Below are 15,000 nucleotides of genomic sequence, written 5' to 3' on the forward strand. Positions count from 1 at the left end.
AACTTGATGATTCCCTCAAGTTCAGCGTTGAAGATAAGAACGGCAATTGGAGCAACTTCGCTCGTTCTCACTGTGGACATCATTGAACATAACAAACTTGACAGAGAAGGAAAAAGTGCATCCTAGCGACATTGCTAGATTGCACCCGACATGAAAAACCCCACATGTTGGAGTGTCAGTCTATTAGTTAGTGGGGGAAAATTGCTTTGTAGATCATGTTTAGAAGTTTGATTGTGTTGCTAAAGGATTACAAGATCAGAACTGACCGAGCGCTAAAAATTATCGAATACTTCTGTGTCACTTTAGAGCTGTGACCTGGATAGAAACAGCGACAAGAACAATAAATAGAAAAGAAAAAAGCTGACCTGTTTTTAAATAAGCTCCGGTCGACCGGCGGTATTGGTGTACATTCAGTGACGTTGGTGCTGTTGTTAGGCAAATGATGCACTCTGAGTTTATTATTTGTAACAGAATTTCCGATTCCCAACCAGAGGGTCATGATAACAGCCGCGCTAAACCCAACTAAAGTGCCCTGTGGTGGGGGAAAAAACAAAACAGAAAAAGAAATATTGTCAATGAATAAGTTTCATCTCTTATTTAATTCGCTTGGAAGGCATATTAAATAGGAGATATAATTAAATAGGAGATCAATTAGGAGATAATGTTGAAGACGTCTAGAAATGTCTTATCACGAATAGAAGAGGTGTGTGTGTGTAGGGGATACTGAGGTATCGTTTATGGAGAACATTCGATAACGATGGTCTCCATCTTGTGTGACAACCACCAAAAATGTCTTTCATATCTCCAGTAGCTCAACGGAATATTTTCAACCAATATTAAACTGATTAAACATTCTGCAATTATAGACTGAAATCGCCATTTACGTTGCTTGTCTGTGGCTTCGTTATGCTGGGAGATGAACTGAGCCAGTGGCAGATAAGTATCTTTGTCATACACCCGAGTCTTCACGACGGACAACAAACCGTCTTTTCTTACGTGGGACTCTCGAAAAGATACACTTAATAGCAACCTTCTCTGAATAATATGGTTGCAACAAGCAAGTTTTCGTACCTGTAGGGTACTTTAAACACTATCCAGGAAGCTGCAGACTAAAATGCAAACAGGAGTACAAACTATGGCAGCTAATGTATCATATATCCAGGAGTCATGGCCTACATGCAAACCGACTTCCTTAGAGTGAGAGGAATTAAGGGCCAAGACACTTGCATGAAGTGTTGATTGCTTCTCTGGAAACCTGATGCTCAGCTCCCACTCTGGAGCAACTTGCTACGTACCTACCTATCTACCTACTGATATTACACACACACACACACACACACACACACACACAGAGTATGTGTATATGTGATCAAACTGGCTCCAAAGAGGCTGGTGTTGCTCTGCACCGGCAAGACGTATATTATATAGCAAAACCATTAAAAGGAAATTACTAGGAATTTACTGAGACGAGTGGAAAGTCCAATGTTTCAGGCAGCCTCTGGCGTCAAGGAAAAGCTGAATTCTCTCCTTAAAACTTTTTTTTCTAAAGAACGAGTCTGTCCGAAACATTCGCTTTTCCTCTCGGCAAGTTCATTTCAATCTTTTTATTGATTTTACTATATCCATCCATCCACCCATCCGTCTGTTCGTCCAACCATCTGTTATTAATACTAAGAAACTAAATTGCTCCGCCATAGAAATTTTGTTTTCTTTGGAAACGTCGTCTCCTTAAAATAACATCAAAAAGGCTCAAAAAGGAAAACAAAAAAAAAAAAAGGCAAATGAATTGTAAAATAGGATTTTCCAGTAATATTTGACAGTTCCTCTATATTGTTAAAACGCATTGAAAACATTGAAAAAACTTGGAGAGTGGAGTAGACACGTACTTTGGTGTTGGCCCATGGGACGAAGAGTCCAAGAACGAACATTCCGGTGATTGGTCCTGAGATAGTGTTCAAGATTATCAGAGTTGTGTGAAGAATGTTGGGGCTCAAATGATGGATCACGTAGGAAAACAGAACCGCGATGCTACCAAATATCAACGCTGAAATTAAACACAAAACGTAGAGAAAATGATTTACATTCTGTAGCTAATACGGTTTTCTAATTTTAGCTCAAGGCCAGGTATATTACTGGTACTTATTTTAATGACATCAGAACAATCAATGATAAAGTCAATTGCAAAAAGATCTAAAAATCAGAACATAGACTTGATGTTAAATGTTATTGACCCTGGAGGATTTGAAAGTCAATTCGACTCTGACTGTATTTGAACTTGGAACAGAAAGAGTGCAAAGTACTTAATTTGGTGTCTTATTATTCGTGCTACTCTTCTTTACAGTGGGGTGTTAAGGGTGTTAAGGGTTCAAGCAGAACAGCCAGAGATAATATTGATTTCAAATTTTGACACAAGGCCAGCAGTTTTGAGGGGAAGGGCTAAGGGGATTACATCGACCCCAGTGCTCGACTGGTAATTATTTTATCGGCTCCGGACGGATGAAAGGCAAAGTCGACCTCGGCGCAATTTGAACTCAGATCGTAAAGACAGATGAAATGCCGCTAAGCATATTGCCCGGCGCGTTAACGATTCTGCCAACTCGCCGTCTAAAGCCAGACACAGTATGTTCGACCAGTATATTGTTCTACTTCTACAGCCTACACGTGGTGCTATGATACGACCAGGTAGTGAAAGTGCTACATTGGAAACTGTGCGAAAAATGGGGGCTAGAGAGCTGGCAGAGTCGTTAACACGCCGGGCGAAATGCTTAGCAGTATTTCGTCTGTCTTGACGTTCTGAGTTCAAATTCTGCCGAGGTCGGCTTTGCCTTTCATCTTTTCGGGGTGGATAAATTAAGTACCAGTCAAGGACTGGGGTTGATGTGATCGACTATTCTCTCCCTCCCCACAAATTCTAGGGCCTTGCGCCTATAAAAGAAAGGACTATGTTGAAACTATAATTTACATCTGGAAATGGTTAATCGAGTTTTATCTATCATCACCACTATCGTCGTTACCGTCATTATTATTGATTTGACTCAGATTTGGTCTTATTCGGTTTACTGCATGTAATCTTAAACATTTAATAGTCTTTCCAGTGCTTAGACCTCCTGATAATCTTTCCTACCCTAAGAGGCAAACTTTTTCTCTAAAGGACATTCTATTCCAGTCTCCTTCAACCATTTGTCCATATTTTTGTTTACAGTTCCCAATGCACCAATTATTATAGGCATAGCCTTTACAGTTTTCATATTCCAAATTCTTGCAATTTCAGATCTTAAAGGATTGTAATTCTTTTTGTTTTTCGTCTTCTTTCTTCACAATTCTGGAACGAAACGGACATGGTAGATCAATTAATAAGCAACTTCGCTTTTCCCTGTCTATTATTGTTATGTTTGGTCAATTATTTTCTAGCTTCTTGTTTGTTTGAATAAGTCCCACAGAATCTTAAAATTCTGCGGCTCCAGGACTCTTTCGACTCGATGTTCATACCATGTATCTTCAGCTAAAAATCCCCATTTCTGGCAAAGTTTCTAATGTAAAACTTTAACAACTTGGTCATGTCTCCATTTCTTGTGAATATATGTGAATATATTCCTTCTTAACCAGAACTGGGCAGCCAGAGATAATATGATTTATTGCTTCTTGTCCATCTCCACATATTCTGCAGTTACTTGTTATATTTCTTTTCATTACATGTTTTTGGTAATTTCTGGTGGGGAGACTTTGGTCTTGTGCTGCAATTAAAAATCCCTCTGTCTCTGCTTTGAGTCCTGAGCTTCTCAACCATTGCTGGATTTTGCCTAGCTCCAGGATCCCAAGTTACTTGTACCCATCATCACCCGGGCCTTCTATTTTCTCTCCGTTTGGCAATTCTATGACCCTACAATTTACTCTTTACCCCCGCTTCAAAGTAAGCACCGCACTCTTCGAGATACCGAATTCCATCCCTATATCTTTGCTGCACACTTGCATAGTCTCAGCCAGCCTCTCCACTTCAGGCCCTGTTTTCGCGAACAGTTTTAAATCATCCATGAAGCGAAGGTGGTTGAGACGAGGTCCGTTCTTTCTCAGCTCATAGTGCGCGTTGACTTTGCGTAGGACTACAGAAAGTGGCATCCAGGCTATAACAAATAACAGAGGTGAACAAGAGTCACCTTGGAAGATGCCTCTTTTGATTGTTATCTCAACTAAGTGCTGGTTGTTACAGGAAATATGTGTTTTCCAACTAGGCATGCTGTTCTTAATCAGTTCACACACGTTCTCAGCTATTCCACACATGGCGAGCGTTTCCAAAATAAACGAATGCGGCAACATGTCGTAAGCCTTTGAGAAATCTATCCAATGCAGGCATAAGTTTTTTAGTATCGTTTATAGATCTTCATTATAAACTTCTCTATCCCAAGATGGTCCTTGGTGCCCTTGGATCCTTTTCGGCATCCCTTTTGTTCTACTGGCAGTAGATTGTTTTCCGCAAGGAATGTATATATTTTCCCTGTGAGGGTACCTGTTAATACTTTCCATAGAAGGTTAAGACAAGTAATGGGTCGGCAGTTGCCAACTTCATTGCCCTTAGATCGATCTTTCATTAACAATATTGTTTTCCTCTCTACCATCCACTGCGGAACTGCACCGCTATGTAAGCAATTGTCTAATCGCAACGCACTTCTCTCGTGTGTTGACCTGCGCCACTTGAGCCAGTAGCCTTGGACTCCGTCTGGTCCTGCCGCTTTTATTGTTATTATTATTTAGGCGGTGAGCTGGCAGAACCATTAGTACGCCGGGCAGAATGTTTAGCGGCATTTCGTCCGTCCTTACATTCTTCTCGGGGTCGATAAAATAAGTACCAGCTGAACACTGGGGTCGATCTAATCGACTGGTCCCCTCCACTAAAATTTCAGGCCTTGTGCCTTTAGTGGAAAGGATTATTGTTATTATGTTGACGAAAACTCTCAACTTGTTTTGTTGGATATTCTGAGCAAAATGCTTAGCGGCATCTCATCATTTATTATTTTAGCGGAATATGGCGCAGAGTCATAAATACTACAGGGGGAGGCAAGTGAACTACATTGACCCCAGCGCACCCCTGGTATTTATTTTTTTAAAGGAAGAAGAGAAACGTCTACGATTCCATTATTATTATTTTCTATGAAAATATTCTTTTTGGCAGAAAATAGGGTAAAAAAAGAAAATATAATGAAAATGAAAAATAGAAACTGCAATCGCATGTGTTTGTGGTTTGGCAGAATAGAATATAAAGAATCATCTGTTGATGTCTGAGATATTGGTTGTTAAAGAGACAACAGGGAGGCGCCAACACCTTCAGACTGAACCTGTTGTTCCTCTCTAGAGAGAGGAACCAGTTATTTAAAGAGGAGAGTAATCATACCACCAAAATTACTTCCAAAGAATGGTTTACTGAGGAATGGAACATTCAATGAGAACATGTTCCTGCGCGCGCACAAACACACACACACACACACACACACACACACACACAAATTAACATAACAAATGCTGCCTGGGTGGTTCAAAATTACCAAAATATTTTCTCAAGAAATGTCTATGCATTTTTATTATTTTTTTAATTCTAGCATCGTTCATGTGATCCTGGGATTAGTCTATTTTGTAAAAATATTAAGAGCTGGGGATGTTACAAGAGGCTGGAATACTTCTTGTGATGTTGACTATTTAACTGGGAAGTAGGTTGATGACGTGAATTTCGTTAAGTCATTAATTAGATAATCTAAAATGCTCGACTGTTCTCTTGATTAGTTCAGCCTGTAATTAAGTTGTTCCGTTGCAACATATAAACATATTCTTAGTTTTCGGTTCAAACTAAGAAAATTTATTTTCATTTGACACGGAGTTTCAAGCTTTTAATACCTATTTCTTTACCGTCCACAAGGGGCTACACACAGAGGGGACAAACAAGGACAGACAAACGGATTAAGTCGATTATATCGACCCCAGTGCGACCCCGAAAGGATGAAAGGCAAAGTCAGGCAAAGACAGGCGAAATACCGATAAGCATTTCGCCCGGGGTGCTAACGTTTCTGCCAGCTCGCCGCCTTTAAGCTTTTAATACCACGGTGTTTAAAGCCTTGTGGGAGTATATAAACGTGACAATATGTGTTATGGACATAGATGTCGCTAGTCATGATTTCTCAGCAGCCAATTGGAAGATAGTCTTTCGACATTGCCGCCATCTTCATTGCATAAATATCAACGATTAACAGTGGTACAAGGCCAGAAACTTGCAGTGAAAAGAGGAAGTTTTCTGAATCTAGCAAGTACTTTACTAGTGTCTGTTTTTTAGAGGCCCTAGAGGAAAGACAAGACAATTTTAGCGAGATTTGAACTCAAAACGTGACTCATAATCCAAGTAAATACTGGCATTGAGTTTCATTGCCGTTTCTTGGCATCACTTCATCTGTAAACCGCAACTGACTTACCGATGGCTATTGTTATTTTACCGGAGGTTTTGCCGCCGATTGCTTCTTTTCTCACTTTTAAATAAAGAGGATCAACAAAATCGTAGTAAGTGACGGCTGCCAAGGAATTGATCCCAGACGATATTGTGCTGGGAAGAGAAAGAAGAAAGATAAAACAGAATTAAAACATTGTATTTGAAATATATCTGAGACGGAAAAAGAAAGGTGATCGGAAGGTTTACCGAAAGCTTGACTCATGGGTTTTTTGTAAGGGTAGTTATACATTTATGGAGGTTGATGATGATGATGATGGTGATGATGATGATGATGCTCATCACCATCATCCGCTACAGAAGGCCAACTTTACGAATATTGGTTCCAAATTATTGCACAAATCATTTCTGGGGAGAGTAAGTCGTTTACATCGACACCAATGTTCAACTGCTACATATTTTATCGATCCGGAAAGGATGAAAGGCAAAGTCAACCTCGGTAGAATTTGAACTCAGAACGTAAAGATGAACGAAATCTGGTAATGATTCTGTAGTTCTCCGTTTTAAACTTGACTAATGTTCAATGTGTTTCCCAGTGTTTATTTTATTTCATCCCTCGCCGCTCTATGATCGGCCCCACTTGACTTGGCACCCATCTCTTCCATGGCAAAACTATTAAATACCAGTAATACAATGATGTCCAATGTAATTACTTGAAGTCTTCTCTTGAATAATCGATCTTCTATAGAATAATCAGTCTTCCATTTATATAAGAAGTCAATATTTATTTCAGCCTTCTGATTTGAGCCCCAGGCCACGATTTAGGTTGCTGGTCGAGACTGCGATACGATTTCCGTCATTTGTAGAAGCGACTTACAGTGTTAATATCTAAAGGAAAGGCATGAACGACTCGCTCACTTCATTTCGTTAAAATACAACGTCCTTCAATCAAAACAAAAGCTGAATTCTTTCAAACGAACATAAACGATGGAAATGAATGACGAATGTGTTTCTGTGTCTCGTGAAATCACGAAAAAAATCTTCTACTCACCTCAAAGCTCCACAGAAAATACAGGAAACAAACAAACCGGGAAGACCGCTATACTTGCCTAAGGCCTGGGTTATAAAATGAGGTAGAATCTGTAAGAGAATGACAAAGACAAAAATTAAGGATTTGTCACAGGAACTTTGTTGTTCTAAATATATTGATTCCAAATTTTGGTACAAGGAGGAGGAGGGGGAGGCAGTAAATCGATTACATCGACCCCCAGTGTTCAAATGGTACTTATTTTATCGAATGAAAAGGATGAAAGGCAAAGTCAATCTTGGTGAAATTTGAACTCAGATCATGAAGACGGACGAAATGCCGCTAAGCCTTTTGTCCGGCGTGCTAACGGTTCTGCCAGCTCGTTACCAGCTTGTCAAAGAAGGTAACGTAAAACAGGGAGGGATTCGAACTAAGAAACGCTGGACATCAATAACGACCTCTGTTTGTTGGAGCAAGCAGGTTTTGTATCCCCTCCATTCAGCCAACCCTTCTTATTTGGTCCATTTCTCTTTCCAAAACTCGTCGCATTTTTGTGTCCAGCCATCACACCTCACCTTTACCAGTTGGCACAATCCTTCTTCTTCAGAATGTTCACCCACTAGAATTTTCTTCCATCACCTCCATCTCATCTTTGCAGGTTTTGTCTTGCATCAGTTTTAAACAGTCAAGTGCACTGGCCTTTGAAGACTTGCAAAGGCTTCGGGCTGTGTACCTTCTTCTACACTCAACAAATGAGAACAGAACGAATGGTAGTGGCGGGGGGAGGAGAGAGTTGTGCTGAGGCTGAACCAGTGAACATGTCCGAGTTCTTATTAAATAAACATTTCTTTTAACCTGGAATAAATCCTTGGCATTGGTTCGGGGCCACCAACTTGTACAACCGACTGCAGTACATGACTGATGCACGCTTGCAGCTGGGAGAACGTTTGCAAAAGTCATCTTTCTAGAGGAACAACACCGCTGCAGAGTCAACAGTTGGAACCGGTGACGCGAAGAGCATCGGGTCATTGAACATCGGCTTCAACAAGTTCCGCTGGACCCATGCAACCATGCAAAAAATTGATGTTAAAACGTGATGATTACACGCACACACACACACACGCACACACACACACATACACACACACACACACTCTATATGTATGTATGTATATATATATAGTTTTCTTCTGAATTTGTGTAAGTGTGTATAGAATAATATATCAGTTGAATAAAGTTAAAACATGGTTTGGTTTTCATGTTTTTTATTATTGTATTTAGAAAAAAAAATTCTACAATGTTGAACTTTATGAACATTACAGGGTATTTTTTAATGTTTAATTCACTTCAACGTTGTAAAAAATTTCTTTAAAATATATAACAAACGTGAAAACCAGACCATGTTTTAACTTTATTCAACATATATGTATGTATGTACAAACACAAACACACACACACACACACACACACACACACACACACACACACACACACACACACACACATATATATATATATATATATATACATGCACACACATACGCACATATGTATTCTTTTCTGCTCTAGGCACAAGGCGCGAAATTTTGGGGGAGGGAGCCAGTCGATTAGATCGACCCCAGTACGCAACTGGTACTTAATTTATCGACACCGGAAGGCTGAAAGGCAAAGTCGACCTTGGCGGAATTTGAACTCAGAACGTAAATACCTATTTCTTTACTACCCACAAGGGGCTAAACATAGAGGAGACAAACAAGGACAGACAGACGGATTACATCGACCCCAGTGCGTAACTGGTACTTATTTAATCGACCCCGAAAGGATGAAAGGCAAAGTTGACCTCGGCGGAATTTGAACTCAGAACGTAGAGGCAGACGAAATTCCTATTTCTTTACTGCCCACAAGGGGCTAAACATAGAGGGGACAAACTAGTACAGACAAAGGGATTAAGTCGATTACATCGACCCCAGTGCGTAACTGGTACTTAATATATCGACCCCGAAAGAATGAAAGGCAAAGTCAACCTCGGCGGAATTTGAACTCAGAACGTAATGGCAGACGAAATACCGCTAAGTATTTCGCCTGGCGTGCTAACGTTTCTGCCGGCTCGATTTCTTTTATTTAGGCACATGGCCTTTATAAAGAGGGGACACCACAAGGGCAGACAAAACAAGACATTGAGGATACATATAAAATACATCTCGAATGGACTATGACTATGATTAAAAAATGAAGATGAAATGGCTTACTGTCCCCCCTCTCCCCAAAGCAAGCAGTTTCATTTTACGGTTCTTTCAAATTACAGTTTACTTTACAGTCATGTATCTTTTTTTGTTCGTTTTTAAACACACAATTACAACAAATATTGCATAAGATCGTCGAAAATTACAACAGGCGGCAACTCGCCTAAACTGAAGTGGTGATATTACAACTCTTTTTTTTTCCCCAAACAGTTCTACTAATCTCTCCCCTCTTTCTCTCTCCAATATATTTCTTTATTTACCTATAAAAAGGTTTACATAGAGCTTTCTCTCCCCAGTAGCGCGTCCTTCTTACCTTCATGGTTTGCCAATTTCACTCTGATTACGCTTTTTATCTTAGTTAATCCGTTTTCGATTTCAACACTTTTTTCTTATTCTACGAGGTTTCGTAAATTTCTCCCTGTAGGTATCTTTCTCTGATATCTTTCACCACTCTCTTCGTCCGACACAATTTTCTCTGTCTCAAATTCGCTGACTCTTTCGTTTTCATTCTCCTGCCGTGCGCCTTCTGGTCGAAGGCAACGGTTCCTGAGTTCGCATTTCACTTGATTTTTCATTTTTCATTTGATTTTCTATTTTTCTTCTTTTCTTTCTTGTTCTCTTCCTCATTTGTTTTCTTTCTTTTTTTCCTCCATGGGGCTTTTAGGTGGTGATTCTAAATTCTGTTTTCTTTTCACCACCGCAAATTGCTCGTCCATTTTCTCTTCTGCTACAGCTGTACTCTCTTCTTGAATTTCTGTTTATATTATTTCCTCCTCGTGTTTCTGGGGACACTTGGCCTTCATGTGTCCCCTTTCTCTACATGCAAAACATATTGGAGGTCTGCCCTCCACAAAAATCCTTAATCTGGTCTCGTCTGGCAACGCCAGCTCTTCCACAATCTTATGGAGATCTGGCAGGCTTATATGGACTATTACTTCTAGCCCATATCCCCAGCAGTTCACCTCCGTAGTCTTTGACATTTTTAAAACCCCTGCTCCTTCCTTTGTATGATAGAGGATGGCTTCCACCAGCCACGCCTCGTCAACTTCAGGGGGCACTCTACCTATTCTTACTCTGGCCGCACGTTTGCCACAGTAAGAAGGTAGTAGTGCCTACTCTGCTGATTTCAAGGCTACAGTGGAGTACTTCTTTGCTTCATTTTCGTTTACGAAGCACACCTCCATCGTGCCGAACTTCCGTCCTCTGGTGAAGAATGTAGTCGATTCTTTCACCTCTTTCAAACATTCCTCTACCGCTTCTACAGCTGCTATCCCTACTTTCTTCGACGCTATGTTTAGCGTTCTATAGATGATAGTTCTGTTTTCCGTATTCTCAATAACTCCCTTGGGAGGCGTCAGTCTGAGACTGTCTCCCTCTTTCTCAACAAGCTGTTGTATTTCTTGAAGTCCTTGTCTTTGACTTCTATTTCACAGACCTGCAGTAGATCCACTGACAGGCTTTTGCCTGTTTGCACTTATGCCTGTTTGCACTTTTGCCTGTTTGCACTCCATAATAATGTCACAACTTCGCCCTTAAATGGGGAAGACAAATAAAAATTCCAACAAATTCAAGTAACAACAATAATTCAACAATTCATGAAATAACAGGTTTGCAATAACAGGACTCACATGGAGCGCACACACTTTCTACTCAAAAAACAACGTCAAACGTTTCTTATTTCTTTATTGCCCACTAGGGGACAAACAAGGACAGACAAAGGGATTAAGTCGATTACATCGACCCCAGTGCGTAACTGGTACTTAATTTATCGACCCCCGAAAGGATGAAAGGCAAAGTCGACATCGGCGGAATTTGAACTCAGAACGTAACGGCAGACGAAATACGGCTACGTATTTCGCCCGGCGTGCTAATGATTCTTCCAGCTCGCTGCCTTATATGCACATATGTATTGTTGGGGCAATGTGAACAATTGTGTAATGGGTGAAGTACTGACGGAACCACTAATTTATAGGGGAGGATGGATAAAGAGTAAATCGACTCGTCTGTTCCTCTGTCAGCTAATTCTATCAACTTCGCAATCAGCTGACCCCAAAATGTTTGGTTGTAAAAGATGGAGACCAGGAATTAGATAGGCGGTATCTACATGTTGTAGGGTCAATTTTCTGAGTGAAAGCTGTACAGTTAGTTGAATTGGGTTAATGTGTTCCAGTAGGGGTTTTATCGGACGAAAAGGAATAGAAAATTACGTTTTTCAACTCTGGAAGTAGTGAGTTGAAACTAAAATCTTTGATTTATTAATTCCAGCACACATTAAGGACGGTTCACTCACTTGTGATGTTTTAAGGAAGGGAAGCGACTAAATGGCCGCTAAACTCAAAGAAACTGTTTTACTTACCTTGTTGTATGTCATAATTGTGTGTATAGGATCGCAGTCAGCGTAATTAGCATAAATGATGAGCCCCGTGACACATAATAAGGTCAATATTAATAAGGACACTGGCATAGCAATATAGACAGAGCTGGAAGAGAAGCAAAGATTTATTAATAAACAAAACAGATTCATCACATCAATGTTTGCTTTTTATGTTCAGTTATAATAAAAATACATTTTGCATTCATTTGATGGCTTCCTCTCTACATTTGCTGAGTACAAGTTTATCACTTTCAAACAAGAATATTATTGATAGTGACTTCGAAATTTCGGCCAGCTTGTCAGGAGGCGTGGCTGTGTGATAAGCTTGCTTCCCAACCACATGGTTCCATGTTCAGTCCCTTTGCGTGGCACATTGGGCTATAGCCTCTTCTTCTTTTATAGCCACGGGCAAACCAAACCCTTGTGAGTGGATTTGTGAGACAGAAACTGAAAGAAGCTCGTTATATATGTATATATATATATATATATATATATAATATATATATATATTATATATATAATATATATATATATATATATATATATACATATATATATATATATATAATTTTTAAAGAGGACAACAGTTATATATCCACTGCATCGGAAATCTGCAATGGCTCCATAACTCCGTCTTGGAACCCTAGTAATCTGTTACAGAACTTACATAGCGTACCGAATCGTTTAGATCATCTGTGAACTAAACCCCCCATACTTTGTGTGTGTGTGTGTGTATGTGTGTGTGTGTGTGTATGTATGTATGTATGTATGTATGTGTGTATATAAGGTAAAGACCCCCTTCGGTCATGAATGACCATGGGATTGCACCTAGAAAGTTACCCTCCTAGACACAAGTCCGGGCAAGGTTGTTTATGGAAGACCAGCAGTCGCCCATGCATACCAGCCTCCCCTCTCCACACCACCAGTGTTATCCAAGGGAAAGACAAAGGTCGATACAGCTTGGCACCAGTGACGTCGCAACTCATTTCTACAACTGAGTGAACTGGAGCAACGTGAAATAAAGTGCCTTGCTCAAGAACACAACACGCAGCCCGGTCCGGGATTCGAGCTCACAACCTCACGATCGTAAGCTCGACGCTCTAACCACTGAGCCATGCGCCTTCACATGTGTGTATATATATATATATATATATATATATATATATATATATATGCGTGTGTCTTTGTGTCTACTTGTCTCCCTACAACCATTTGGCAGCCAGTGTTGATGTGTTTATGTACTCGTAACTTAGTGGTTCAGCATAAAAGACCGATAGAATAAGTATCAGGCTAAAAAAAAGTAGTGAGGTCGATTCGTTCAACTGAAAATTCTTTAAGGTGGTGCCCCAGCATGGCCGCAGTCTATAACAATTTCGGCGCCTAAGTTTTACTTGTAAGCTTTTTTCTCCTCTCTCTGCGTGTGTGTGTGTGTATATATATATATATATATATATATATATATATATATATATATATATATAATATATATATATATATATATATATATATATATATATATGTGATATGATTTAATCTAGTTTCTATTTTCACCTCATGAGCTGTGGCCATGTCGGGGCACCGCCATTTGGTGTTGTTACATAATTTACTTCCCCAATTCTTTTTAGAAATTGATATTTGGTGCATGAGGGAGTTTCATTCCACTGCCCTCATCTGCATTTCCTGCTGTGAAGTTGGTTCATCTGGGACACTTGACAGTAAGAGGTCCAGTTTCGTTTTGGAAACACCTACATCCACCCCATGTAGGTCCCTCACGTCTTTCGGGAGGATACTGAAGGGCTGTTATCCCCTAAATCCCAGGCTGTTGCAATATCTTGTCCTATATCTTGATAGTAAATCTGGAGTCCTTGGCACTATGCAGTGACGCCCTGTTCTAGCATTAGTGTAACTCTCGATGCCAAAGTTTGGGACAAGTCGATCTAGTATCTATCAGATGTATATTATGGGATATCTTTCTCGCTTACCCACTAAGGAATAGCGTCTTAATCTCTTTCCCAGTAGCTTATATGTTGCATAGAGGCTATCTTCCTGTAGCTTCGTTGGATTGCCTCAAGTTCTGCAATTAATTCTACACTGGTTGGTGACCATAGATGGGGCAATGGTCAAAGTGGCTTAGGACAAGTGTCCCCTAGAGGACTATCATGGTTTCCTGGTCTCTTGTTCTAAAAGCTCTAAGAATCCTTCCGGTCAGCCGCCTACATTTCATTGCCAATTTAGCAACATGCACATGAAAGGTTGCATCATTACTCATGTAAATACCCAGGTCTCGCACTGACTGTGCCTCTGGGATTGCAGCCCCTCCAGTTTCAGTGTATTTAATGGGTTTTGCATTTAGTTTTGCATGCCGATAGCACAAGGCTTGAAACTTTTCAGCATTAAGCTGCATGCTATTCTTTTCAGCCCACTTGTATATTTTGTCCAGCTCACATTGCAGGTGCATAGTGTCTTCAGGGTTCTGTATCACCTGTGAGACTTTTGGATCATCTGCATAACTTGTGACCGTGGCTCTCTGTGGCTGAGGGCATATCTGAGAGGCCCATTATGAACAGTAGTGGTCCCAAAACAGTGCCTTGCGGATCATCGCTCACTATTTGCGTGTCATTGGAGGTGGCCCCATTGGCTACTACCACCTGACTTCTATCCTTCAGAAAGTGATGCAGCCATTCTCCCAATTTTCCAACTATGCCAAGTTCACACAGTTTGTGACATATCATTCCATGATCGACTTTATCAAAGGCCTTTGCAAAGTTGAGATATATGACTTCTACATTTGAGTGGTTGAGCAGTTGTTTCAGCACCCAGTCATAGTGTTGTAAGAGCTGAGTCAGGCAGCTTCTTTCTGGTCGGAAACCATGTTGGGTGTCAGTCAGCAAGTAATTTTCTTCAAGGAAGGTGATTAGTTTTCAATGACTAT

General features: G+C 40.2%; 1 protein-coding gene across 1 annotated transcript in view; it reads right to left on the minus strand.

The window, feature by feature from the left end:
• Positions 1 to 15,000, minus strand: part of LOC115218890 (sodium-dependent multivitamin transporter) — a 108,693-nt gene that overhangs the window by 7,413 nt on the left and 86,280 nt on the right. Inside the window, exons 7-11 of the mRNA XM_029788889.2 lie at positions 12,051 to 12,174; positions 7,476 to 7,564; positions 6,453 to 6,580; positions 1,887 to 2,044; positions 366 to 532 (exon numbers count right to left, since the gene is read on the minus strand). Of these exons, the coding sequence (XP_029644749.1) occupies positions 366 to 532; positions 1,887 to 2,044; positions 6,453 to 6,580; positions 7,476 to 7,564; positions 12,051 to 12,174 (666 nt within the window). The remainder of the gene's footprint in view (positions 1 to 365; positions 533 to 1,886; positions 2,045 to 6,452; positions 6,581 to 7,475; positions 7,565 to 12,050; positions 12,175 to 15,000) is intronic.

The sequence above is a fragment of the Octopus sinensis genome, linkage group LG1, assembly GCF_006345805.1.
Source record: "Octopus sinensis linkage group LG1, ASM634580v1, whole genome shotgun sequence".
Lineage (NCBI taxonomy): Eukaryota > Metazoa > Mollusca > Cephalopoda > Octopoda > Octopodidae > Octopus > Octopus sinensis.